This window comes from Papio anubis, chromosome 18 (genome assembly GCF_008728515.1).
Source record: "Papio anubis isolate 15944 chromosome 18, Panubis1.0, whole genome shotgun sequence".
Taxonomy (NCBI): domain Eukaryota; kingdom Metazoa; phylum Chordata; class Mammalia; order Primates; family Cercopithecidae; genus Papio; species Papio anubis.
Window position 1 is genome coordinate 51,878,378 of NC_044993.1, and position 11,300 is coordinate 51,889,677.

General features: G+C 50.9%; 1 protein-coding gene across 5 annotated transcripts in view; it reads left to right on the forward strand.

Annotated features, from left to right (window-relative positions):
- The window catches only part of ERN2 (endoplasmic reticulum to nucleus signaling 2), a 39,158-nt gene that overhangs the window by 27,054 nt on the left and 804 nt on the right, over positions 1-11,300 (forward strand). For 4 of the 5 annotated variants that reach the window (XM_021931826.2, XM_003916679.5, XM_031658393.1 and 1 more), the window contains 10 exons: positions 1,017-1,172; positions 1,428-1,593; positions 6,447-6,531; positions 7,002-7,191; positions 7,269-7,368; positions 7,460-7,659; positions 10,089-10,236; positions 10,330-10,457; positions 10,999-11,122; positions 11,207-11,274. In XM_021931826.2, coding sequence (XP_021787518.2) covers positions 1,017-1,172; positions 1,428-1,593; positions 6,447-6,531; positions 7,002-7,191; positions 7,269-7,368; positions 7,460-7,659; positions 10,089-10,236; positions 10,330-10,457; positions 10,999-11,122; positions 11,207-11,274 — 1,365 coding nt within the window. The remainder of the gene's footprint in view (positions 1-1,016; positions 1,173-1,427; positions 1,594-6,446; positions 6,532-7,001; positions 7,192-7,268; positions 7,369-7,459; positions 7,660-10,088; positions 10,237-10,329; positions 10,458-10,998; positions 11,123-11,206; positions 11,275-11,300) is intronic. The other variant, XM_009196163.3, reaches the window with a different exon arrangement.

Below are 11,300 nucleotides of genomic sequence, written 5' to 3' on the forward strand. Positions count from 1 at the left end.
ATGGCTTATTCTTATATTCTCAGCATTTTGGAAGGTCAGTGTGGGAGGATGGATGGCTTGAGGTCAGGAGCTTGAGATCAGCCTTGGTAACACAGCAAGACCCCATCTCTACAAAAAAAAAATTAAATAGCCGGGCGAGGTGGCGGGCGCCTGTAGTCCCAGCTGCTCGGGAGGCTGAGGCAGGAGAATGGCGTGAACCCGGGAGGCGGAGCTTGCAGTGAGCTGAGATCCAGCCACTGCACTCCAGCCTGGGCGACAGAGCGAGACTCCGTCTCAAAAAAAAAAAAAAAATTAAAAATTAGTGGGGCATGGTGGTGTGCACCTGTAGTCCCAGCTACTCAGGAGGCTGAGGTGGGAGGATTGCTTGAGCCCAAGAGTTTGAGGCTGCCATGAGCTATGGTCACACCACTGCACTGGATGACACAGTGAAACCCTGTCTCTTCAAAAAAAAAAAAGAAAAAAAACACTGACTACCTAAATCATGAAACGTAGGTCATGTTTTCTTTATTCTTCTTCAGTGTAAAAACTGTAAAATATTCATTGAAAACAAAAACTATAAAAGCATGTGCTCCTGGGAAAGGGTTGGACCCAAATCACTAGTAAATAGCTCAAGGTTAGAAGGAACAGCCATGGCCTAGAGCAATAATTCTCAAATCCGGTTGCTCATCAGAATCACCTGGAAGCCAACTCCAGAGCTAACGCATTTAGAATCTCTGGAGGTGGATATCTATGTTTTTCGTGACATTCCAAGAGTACCTGTGTCTTTTCGTGACCTCTCATGAAATGCTGGTCATTGGGTAGAAATGAAACCATTCTTTTCTTAGAAACCATTCTTAGAAAACCATTCTTCTGGACAACATGATGTTTCAGCACTGTGGAGAGTGCCACGTTTCCCACCATACACAGACCACTCACTGCCCCTTCAGCTAAGCCCAGCCCTGTGCGGGGTGATGAAGAAAGGTTAGGGGTTCTCCGGTGGAAGGAGGTGCTAACAGTGAAGGGCCCTTTATCCCCAGCTATTGAGCCTGAGCCGAGAGAAGCTTTGGGACTCCGAGCTGCATCCAGAAGAAAAGATTCCAGACTCCTACCTGGGGCTGGGACCCCAAGACCTGCTGGCAGCTAGCCTCACTGCTGTCCTCCTGGGAGGGTGGATTCTATTTGTGATGAGGCAGGTAGGCCCATCGCCCTGACCTCAGGTCTGTCTTGGGGAAATGCTGCTCCTCCTCTCTGAGACCACTCAGCAACTCTCTCCCTCTACCCAGCTCTGACTTTGCCCCCTGCCTCCCTCCCAGCAGCTCCCCAGGCCCCTGTGATCTTGCTCTGTAAGTTCATTGCTGCCTGGTGAGGCCATCTCAGTCACAGATACTGGGCCCATCACAGGGCAGGGTGTGGCCAGGACAGAGCTCTCTTAGGCTCTCATGTTACAGCAGCAGCCGCAGGTGGTGGAGAAGCAGCAGGAGACCCCCCTGGTACCTGCAGATTCTACTGACATCTCCCAGGATGCCCAGTCCCTGCACTCGGGGGTCACCCTGAGGAGCCAGAAGAGGTTTCAAAGTCCCTCGAAGCAAGCCCAGCCACTCGACGACCCTGAAGGTGAGCTTGAGTGAACGGGACAGGGTAGTCAGGAACAGAGAAAAGCAAGGGGCAGATTTAACTGCAAAGCTGGTTTATAAAAAGCCACTATAGTGGGGTGGTTAGGTCTACATGAATTAATAAGAGTGTTTTGAGTAGAGCCTGTTATGTAATTGAGCACTCTAGGAGTGTCTGCTGTCATTTTTTAATCATCATTTTTTTGGAGACAGGATCTTGCTCTGTTGTCCAGGCTGGAGTGCAGTGGCACAATCATAGCTCACTGCAGTCTCAAGCTCCTGGGCTCAAGAAATCCTCCCTCCTCAGCCTCTCAAGTAGCTGTGACTACAGGCATAAACCAGCATGCAGAGCTAATTTTAAAGTTTTGTGTGTTTTTTTTGGTAGAGATTGGGTCTCGCTATGCTGCCCAGGCTGGTCTTGAACTGATGTCCTCTAGCGATCCTCCCACCTCAGCCTCCCAAAGTGCTGGGATTACAGGCATGAGTCACCATGCCCAGCTCATTATTGTATTATTATTTTCAAGGAACCTGGGTGTAGATAAAACTGGGTATAGATCTAAGGCTGCTCTCTGTTTACCTCCTTTGAGCTTAGTTTTTTCATTTGTCAAATGGGAATAATAACATCCAGCTCATTACATCATCTCACCATGAGAAGTCACAATCATTATTATTAAATAATACTTAGGTAATATTAATATTCATGTTAAAATGATGTTATATTTGGAAACAATGATAGTAAATGACCTTTGTGCAATTTAGTACCTTTTATTTTTTAAACGCTTCTCTTATCTTTTCTCAGTTTTGTCCTATAAGGACTAAAGCCCTTTCAGGTTGGGCACAGTGGCTCACACCTGTAATCCCAGAACTTTCAGAGGCCAAGGTGGGGATTGCTTAAGGACAGGAGTTCGAGACCAGCCTGGGAAACATAGGGAGACCCGTCTCTACAAATAATACAAACAATTCGCCAGGCGTGGTGGTGTGCACCTGTAGTCCCAGCTACTCAGGAGGCTAAGGCAGGAGGATCACTTGAGTCCAGAAGGTCGAGGCTGCAGTGAGCTGTGAACCTTTCAAGGTTCCTCTGGCATCTGGAATGCTCCAGGGGCTTCTTGCATGCCTTTACCAATCAGCCCAGGCTACTTCTGCTTGATTGGCTCTGGGTTGGGCTCATGTATTTGGTTGTCTTTGTGAACTCGGCTCCTTCTAGTCACTGCTCAAGCCACTTCCTCATACCTTGGCCCCACCCTGCCATCACCTTCTCAGGCGGAAGTTTACGCTACACGTGGCTTGATGCTCCAGTGCTGTTCACAATGTCCGCCTCTGTGGTCACTGTGCCTTAGCCCAGAGGAAAACAGCTCCCCTTCCTCAGGAGTCAGCTCTTTCAGAGGGCCCTGCAGCAGGATTTCCTCAGCCCTGAGCTGTTGAGGTTTTTGTCATTTTACTGGTCCTGGGTGGGTCCAAGTAATACCCCACTGTACCCCAAAACGCCCATCTCCCTGGACCTTCTGCCTCGAGTTGAGTCTGGCTATTTACCTGGACAACCAGGACTCCATCTTTCCCCAGGGTCATTCTTGTCAAAGTCCTTATGGACTGTTTTATGGTTCACAAAACTACAGTGGAGTCACAGCCAACTTTCATTTAACTTGAATAAATTTGGCCAGGTGCAGTGGCTCATGCCTGTAATCCCAGCACTTTGGGAGGCTGAGGCAAGGGGATCACTTGAGGTCAGGAGTTCGAGACCAGCCTGGCTAACATGGTGAAACCACATCTCTACTAAAAATAAAAAAATGGGCCGGGCGCGGTGGCTCAAGCCTGTAATCCCAGCACTTTGGGAGGCCGAGACGGGCGGATCACAAGGTCAGGAGATCGAGACCATCCTGGCTGACACGGTGAAACCCCGTCTCTACTAAAAGTACAAAAAACCAGCCGGGCGAGGTGGCGGGCGCCTGTAGTCCCAGCTACTTGGGAGGCTGAGGCAGGAGAATGGCGTGAACCTGGGAGGCGGAGCTTGCAGTGAGCTGAGATCCGGCCACTGCACTTCAGCCTGGGTGACACAGCGAGACTCCGTCTCAAAAAAAAAAATAAAAAAATAAAAAAAAATAAAATAAAATAAAAAATAAAAAAATGAGCCTGGTGTGGTGGTGGGTGCCTGTAGTTCCAGCTACTGGGGGGTGACTGAGGTACAAGAATTGCTTGAATCCAAGAGGCAGAGGTTGCAGTGAGCCAAAATTGTGCCACTGCACTCCAGCCTGGGCAACAGGGCAAGACTACACCTCAAAACAAAACAAAAAACCCACAAAAAAACAAAAACAAAAACTTACAGAAACTCATCTACATATGCTTGGCTGGGCCTCCCTCAGGACTTCTGGCTGCATCATGCATTCAATGACAAGTGGATGCAATCCCGCCTGAACCAGAGATAACATTTATATAGCGCTTACTGTATACCAGGCTATACCAGGCACTGTTCTGAATCATTTGAATGCATTAAGTCATGAGATAACATTCCTGTGAGGTGAATGTTATTATAGAATGCCCCTTTTATGGAAGAGGAAACTAAGGCAGAAAGGTCTAGTGACAATTCCCAACCCAACCCCGGCTCACAAAGCTAACAAGTGGCAGCTCAGGGGTCCAAATGCACGTGGCTGGCTCCAGCAGGTGCCCTCATTTCTGTGAGATGGTGCCCCTGCTTGAACAATACCCGGAAAATACCTGTGAAAGAATGTGACTGACTGTAAGTGTTCCCCAACCTGTAGAGAAGCAGCAGCAAAGTCCATCATGTGTATTCAGGATTGCCAGAGGTAATTCTGACTGTATGCCCTTTCTCCCTGACACGACAACTTTTGATTACTTTGGAGTTGAACTTGGGAGGCCGAGGTAGGAGGATTGCTTGAGCCCAGCCTGGGCAACATAGTGAAGCCCCATCTCTACAAAAATTAAAAATACAAAAAGATTAGCCAGGCATGGAGGCATATGCCTGTAATCCAGCTGCTTGGGGGGCTGAGGCAGGAGGTTTGCTTGAGCCCAGGAGTTCGAGGTTGCAGTGAACCTAGATCACGCCAGTGCACTCCAGCCTGGGTGACAGAGTGAGCCCCTGTTTCTAAAAAAACAACAATGACAACAAAAGCTCCCACATTTGCTGCCTCTCCATTATAATTATGCAAAAGGCTGAGCAGAGTGATGGCAAATATCTGTGTGTGCAGACTGAGCCTCGCCAGCTCATTATATCTGCATTGAAGGCCTTTGTGGCCTTAAGTCTGGCATCTCTCTTCAAGGGTGCTTCTGAACATCTAACCCAGGAAACTCTAAGCAAGTGTTTACTCCATGCTGAGAGCACTGAGAGCAGACACACAAGAGCCTCTGAGTCCAGCAGAGCCAGTGACACAAAGAGGGCCCAAAAGGGTGACTGTCACCCACAGTCAGATGGGCAGGGTTTGTTCAAGCAGCTCTGTCCCTGCTCGCTGATCTGCCTGTTTTTCCTATGTGTGGGTGGTGTGCTTCCAGCAAGGCCCTGCCTGAGCCCATTACTCCAGAAAGTTCAGTGTATACCAATGAAGGTACTGCCTGCATCTTGCTGACAGATGAGTGTGAACTCTAAGCAAATAATCCAGAGGAATGCTAAGGTGCAGCTTGGTGATTTTCTCACTGATCCCTAATGCTGATATTATTATTATTATTATTATTGAGATAGGGTCTTGCTGTGTCACTCAGGCTGAAATGTAGCTCACTGTAACCTCTGCTTCCCAGGCTCAAGCCAATCCTCCCACCTCAGCCTCCCAAGTAGCTGGACTACAGGCACACAACACCATGCCTGGCTAATTTTTTTTTTTTTTTTTTGGTAAAGATGGGGTTTCATCATGTTGCCCAGGCTGGTCTTGAACTCAAGTGACCCACCTGCCCCGGCCTCCCAAAGTGCTGGGGTTACAGGTGTGAGCCACGGTGCCCAGACCTAATGCTGATTTTCATTTACTCTTCCTAAAGCTGACTGTAAAAACTGAAGCTAGAAACTCTAAGTAGAATGTTCTCAGGACCACTGCACTGCACAACTCTAGGGGTGCCATATACGTTTTGCTATATGAATAGTAGCCGTTGGAGCTGAGCAGGACACAGCCTGCCCAGATTTGCCAGAGTCAGAGTGAGACATCTCTCACAGACTGCCCAAAGGGAAGGGCAGTAACTGTCCCAACCTACAGATCTTTGCCCATCTGAGCCAACCCCACCCATCCTAATGGGAAACCAAGGACTCTGGGGGGCTCCCTGCTGCCCTGGAACTAACTCTGGGCAGGTTAGCATCCAATGCCCACTGCTTCTGTCCGGTCCAGTCTTTTTTCTGTGTTTACACTCACTCTCATCACTCTTCCAACTGCCGGAACTCACCTTCCCTTGAAATTGAAGCTGATTCAGTGTCAATTAAAAGGATTCGGTTACAGCTGGTGGAGGTGGGCAGCATGGCAGAGAATGTAAAGGGAAAATAAAACAAACCTGTGCAGAAGATGCCGAAAGAGGGGGAGAGATAAAAGAGGATAATATAGCAGACATCACCTCTACCCGTTCTTTCAATATATCCATTTAATCCTCACAATAATATTGTGTGGGCTCTTTAACCTTAGTTCACCGCTCTACAGATGAGAATACTGAGGGCACAGAAGTGAGGAATTTGCCTAAGTAGACAAAGAGTCAGTGGCAGCACCAGACATTGAACCCAGACAGTCTGGCACCTGGGCCCTTGCTCTTACCCACTGCACCAGGCTAAGCATGGGAGGGTGGAGGCGCAGAAAAGGTCGAGGTGAGTGTGGACTGGGCCAGTGGCAGGCAAAGGTAGGCAGAGGCTCCCTGAGTCACCACCCTCCTCTCCCCCAGCTGAGCAACTCACCGTAGTGGGGAAGATTTCCTTCAATCCCAAGGACGTGCTGGGCCGCGGGGCAGGCGGGACTTTCGTTTTCCGGTGAGTGGCAGCCAGGAGCCAAGCTGGGGACATGGCACTCACAGCCCTCGTGGGCACTGTCCCCAAGAGAGACATTCTTCCAAAGACTCCCCGAGGTGGGTACAGGTTAATCCCTCACTCACCAGTCCTGCTCTTTCCTTTATCTGCTTTTTTTTTTTTTTTTTTTTTTTTGAGTCTTTTTCTGTTGCCCAGGCTGGAGGGCAGTGGTGCAATCTCAGCTCACTGCAACCGCCGCTTCCCAGGTTGAAGCAATTCTGGGCTTCAGCCTCCCCAGTAGTTGGGATTACAGGTGTGTATCACCACGCCCGGCTAATTTTTACATTTTTTTAGTAGAGACAGGGTTTCGCCATGTTGGCCAGGCTGGTCTTGAACTCCTGACCTCAAGTGATCCTCCCGCCTTGGCCTCCCAAAGTGCCCTTTATCTCGTTTCCCTGAATACCCCCCTGCCCCCGCCATCACCCACTTTCCAGGGGACAGTTTGAGGGACGAGCAGTGGCTGTCAAGCGGCTCCTCCGCGAGTGCTTTGGCCTGGTTCGGCGGGAAGTTCAACTGCTGCAGGAGTCTGACAGGCACCCCAATGTGCTCCGCTACTTCTGCACCGAGCGGGGACCCCAGTTCCACTACATTGCCCTGGAGCTCTGCCGGGCCTCCTTGCAGGAGGTGAGTTGAGGGCTCAGGGAGGGTGGGGGGGAAGGTCCGGGCTGGAGATTGATGCTTTGGCCCTCACTGCTGCTCAGTACGTAGAAAACCCGGACCTGGATCGCGGGGGCCTGGAGCCCGAGGTGGTGCTGCAGCAGCTGATGTCTGGCCTGGCCCACCTGCATTCTTTACACATAGGTACCCGCACTACCCCTGCCTCCCGCTTCCTGTCCTTAGCGCCTGCCTTCCGCCCTCAGCAACCAGCTTTCTTTCTGCCCACCTCCCACAGTGCACCGGGACCTGAAGCCAGGCAATATTCTCATCACCGGGCCTGACAGCCAGGGCCTGGGCAGGGTGGTGCTTTCAGACTTCGGCCTCTGCAAGAAGCTGCCTGCTGGCCGCTGTAGCTTCAGCCTCCACTCCGGCATCCCCGGCACGGAAGGCTGGATGGCGCCCGAGCTCCTGCAGCTCCTGCCACCAGACAGTCCTGTGAGTCTATCCACCAAGTCCTCCAGGCACACAGCTGCCCCAGGCTACAGGAATCCGTCCCTGTCCCAGTTCCCCTCCTGAGGAGACTCCATGACACTTGCTGTGTGACTTTGAGCTGCTCCTCCAAGCTTGTTTCTTCTTAAAGAAGGGATAATTTGTCCTTCCTTCTACAGCAGTATCAGGAACTGTTTTGCCACCCAGGGGACATTAGGCAATGTCTGGAGACATTTTTGACTGTCATGACTTGGGAGGGAGGGGCTACTGGCATCTGCTGGAAATGCTGCTAAACGTCTTACAGGACAGGACAGCACTCAACCCAAAGAATTAACAAAATGTCAGTGGTGCTGAGGTTGGGAAACCCTGAGCTAGAAAATGGTTTGCAATCTTCACTGTGCTTCACAACCGCTGCACAACTTTAAAAAAGGATGCCCATTGCCGGGTGCGGTGGCTCACGCCTGTAATCCCAGCACTTTGAGAGGCCAAGGCAGGCGGATTGCTTGAGCTCAGGAGTTCAAGACCAGCCTGGGTAACCTAGGGAGACCTCATCTCTACCAAAAGCACACACAATTTAGCCGGTGTGGGTGTGTGCATCTGTGGTCCCAGCTACTTGGGAGGCTGAGGTGGGAGGATCACTTGAGCCTGGGAGGTGGGAGTTCCAGAGAGTCAAGATCAGGCCACTGCACTCTAGCCTGGACAACAGAGTGAGACTCTCTCTCTCAAAACACAAAAAAAAAACAAACAAAAAAACCCAGACCCCACACCCAGTGATTTTGACCTAATTGCCTGGGTCATTTTTGTGTGGAGCCAAGTTTGAGAACCACTGGTGTGGAAGGTTTTGGAGGGCATCAGATGAGCTAATTAGTTGATACACAGAGCAGCATCTGACCCACACAGACACTTGCGTTTGGGACCCCAGAATTGTGGATTTTGAGTCACAGTGTGTGGGCGGAAGTTGAAGCCAGAGAAATAGATGCCAATCACACAAAAGGACAGTCACCAGGGAAGGCTGCCCCCAGTCCTAAAGTTGAGAGAAAGCTCAAAGTGGTGACTTGGGCTCAAGGACTAAATGCGTGATATCATGAGACTGTACAGTTTATTTTTAAATTAGTGGCCAATATATATATATCTTTTTCTTTTTCTTTTTTTTTTGAGATGGAGTTTCGCTCTTGTTGCCCAAGCTGGAGTGCAGTGGCGTGATCTCAGCTCACTGCAACCTCCGCGTCCTGGGTTCAAGTGATTCTCCTGCCTCAGCCTCCCTAGTAGCTGGGACTACAGGCAGGTGCCACCACGCCCAGTTAATTTTTGTATTTTTAGTAGAGATGGGGTTTATGCCATGTTGGCCAGGCTGGTCTCGAACTCCCAACCCTCAGGTGATTCACCTACCTCGGCTTCCCAAAGTGCTGGGATTATAGGCATGAGCCACTGTGCTTGGCCCTATATATGTATTTTTGAGACAGGGTCTTGCTCTGTCATGGAGTGCAGTGATACCATCACAGCTCACTGCAGCCTTAAACCCCTGAGCTCAAGGGATCCTCTCACCTCAGCCTCCCAAGATGTTGGGACTACAGGCACGCAACATGGCACCCAGTTAATTTTTGTATTTTTTTGTAGAGGCAGGGTCTCACCATGTTGCCCACGCTGGTTTTGAACTCTTGGCCTCAGGCAATCCTCCCACCTCGGCCTCCCAAAGTGCTGGGATTACAAGGTGTCAGCCACATGCCTGGCCCAATATTTTAACGTTTGAGAAATTCCACATACAATTTGGATTTCTGGATTTTCTTTTAAAAATCGGAATCACTTGAGGCCAAAAGTTCGAGATCAGCCTGGGTAACATAAGAAAGACCCATCTCTACAAACAATTTTAAAATTGGTCGGGCATGGTGACACATGCCTGTAGTCCCAGCTACTCAGGCCAAAGACTGCTTGAGCCCAGGAGTTTGAGGTTACAGTGAGCTGTGGTTGTGCCACTGCACTCTAGCCTGGGCAACATGAGCAAGGCCCCAACTCAAAAAAACCAAAATCAGCTCTGCCACCCTGGAGAGTCCCCTGGTGACAATGGGTTGGAGCTAAGGACCAGGTGCTCCTGCAGACAGAACCCATGCCAGGTCACCACAGTCCTCCTGATTGCCTTATTGCCTCATGTCTGGCACCCACATATGTTACCTGCCTACACCCTGCAGGAATGAAGCTTGGAAACCTGAACTAGCTCAGCAGGGGCAAAGGTTTTGCATGAAAACCATGGCACCCCTATAGTGGTGTGTGTGTGTGGGCAGGGAGCATCTAGAGCCAAGGAGATGCTGCCCAGGAAGCTTCTTGAGTTCCAATCTGAACCAAACCCCTGGCTGCTCTATCAGCCCATGGGAGAATTTAGCCAGGCCGACTTCCTGGAAGCAGAGATTTCCTTCTTACGCCCATCTCTCTTGTCCCAGACCAGCGCCGTGGACATCTTCTCTGCAGGCTGCGTGTTCTACTACGTGCTTTCTGGTGGCAGCCACCCCTTTGGAGACAGTCTTTATCGCCAGGCAAACATCCTCACAGGGGTTCCCTGTCTGGCTCACCTGGAGGAAGAGGTCCATGGTGAGGGAGCCCTGGGCCGGGCAGAGAAGGGAGGAAGGGCAAGACGCTAGGCAGGCCTGAAGCAGACTTTTCTCTTCCTCTTCCATCCTCCAGACAAGGTGGTTGCCCAGGACCTGGTCGCAGCCATGTTGAGCCTGCTGCCACAGGCACGCCCCTCTGCCCCCCAGGTGCTGGCCCACCCCTTCTTTTGGAGCAGAGCCAAGCAACTCCAGTTCTTCCAGGTCAGAAGGAAAGCTTGGGAATGGTCCCCAAAAGTCCTAAGTTTAGGTCCTGGGCAATTAGAAATGGGATATTAGATTGGCTGAGGGAAAACAGGAAGAGCTACCTGGTCCTGGCAGCCTGGCTCTTTCCCTAAACTGGGAGCCAGCCTGCACTCCTAAACTCCACCATCTTGGCACTCTCCGGTCCACTCACTGCCAGCTTTGCCAGCCCCAGCTGCCCTTTGTATGGGAATATAGCCCATTCCTTTCCACCTGAGTCGTCACTCATGCTGTGCCAGTAGCCCACTGCACTTGTGTGAACTTGAGCAAGAGACTTCGTGCCTCTGAACTGCAGTTTGCTCATCTGTAGAAAGGAGACAGCAGTACCAAGCTCATAGGTTGGTGGTAAATAACAGAGGCGTGGCATAGAGAAGCTTCACGCCCCCAGAGGCAATGATCCTTGTCAGTCACCCTAAATCACTCCCCTAAGTCAGACAACACACTCCTGGCTATGTGGCATCTGGCCCCGGTCACAAGGCTCAGGAGCTCTCTGGGGCCCCAGGATGTCAGTGACTGGCTGGAGAAGGAGTCTGAGCAGGAGCCCCTGATGAGGGCACTGGAGGCAGGAGGCTGCGCAGTGGTCCGGGACAACTGGCACGAGCACATCTCCATGCCACTGCAGACAGGTAGAGGCTACACTCAGGTGGGCCTGGGCGGTGGAGGGGAGCCCAGCAGGGACAGTTTCAGGATACTGAATTCCCTGTCCACAGACCTGAGAAAGTTCCGGTCCTATAAGGGGACATCAGTGCGAGACCTGCTCCGTGCTGTGAGGAACAAGGTATGTGTTGGGGCCTGGGTGGGCCT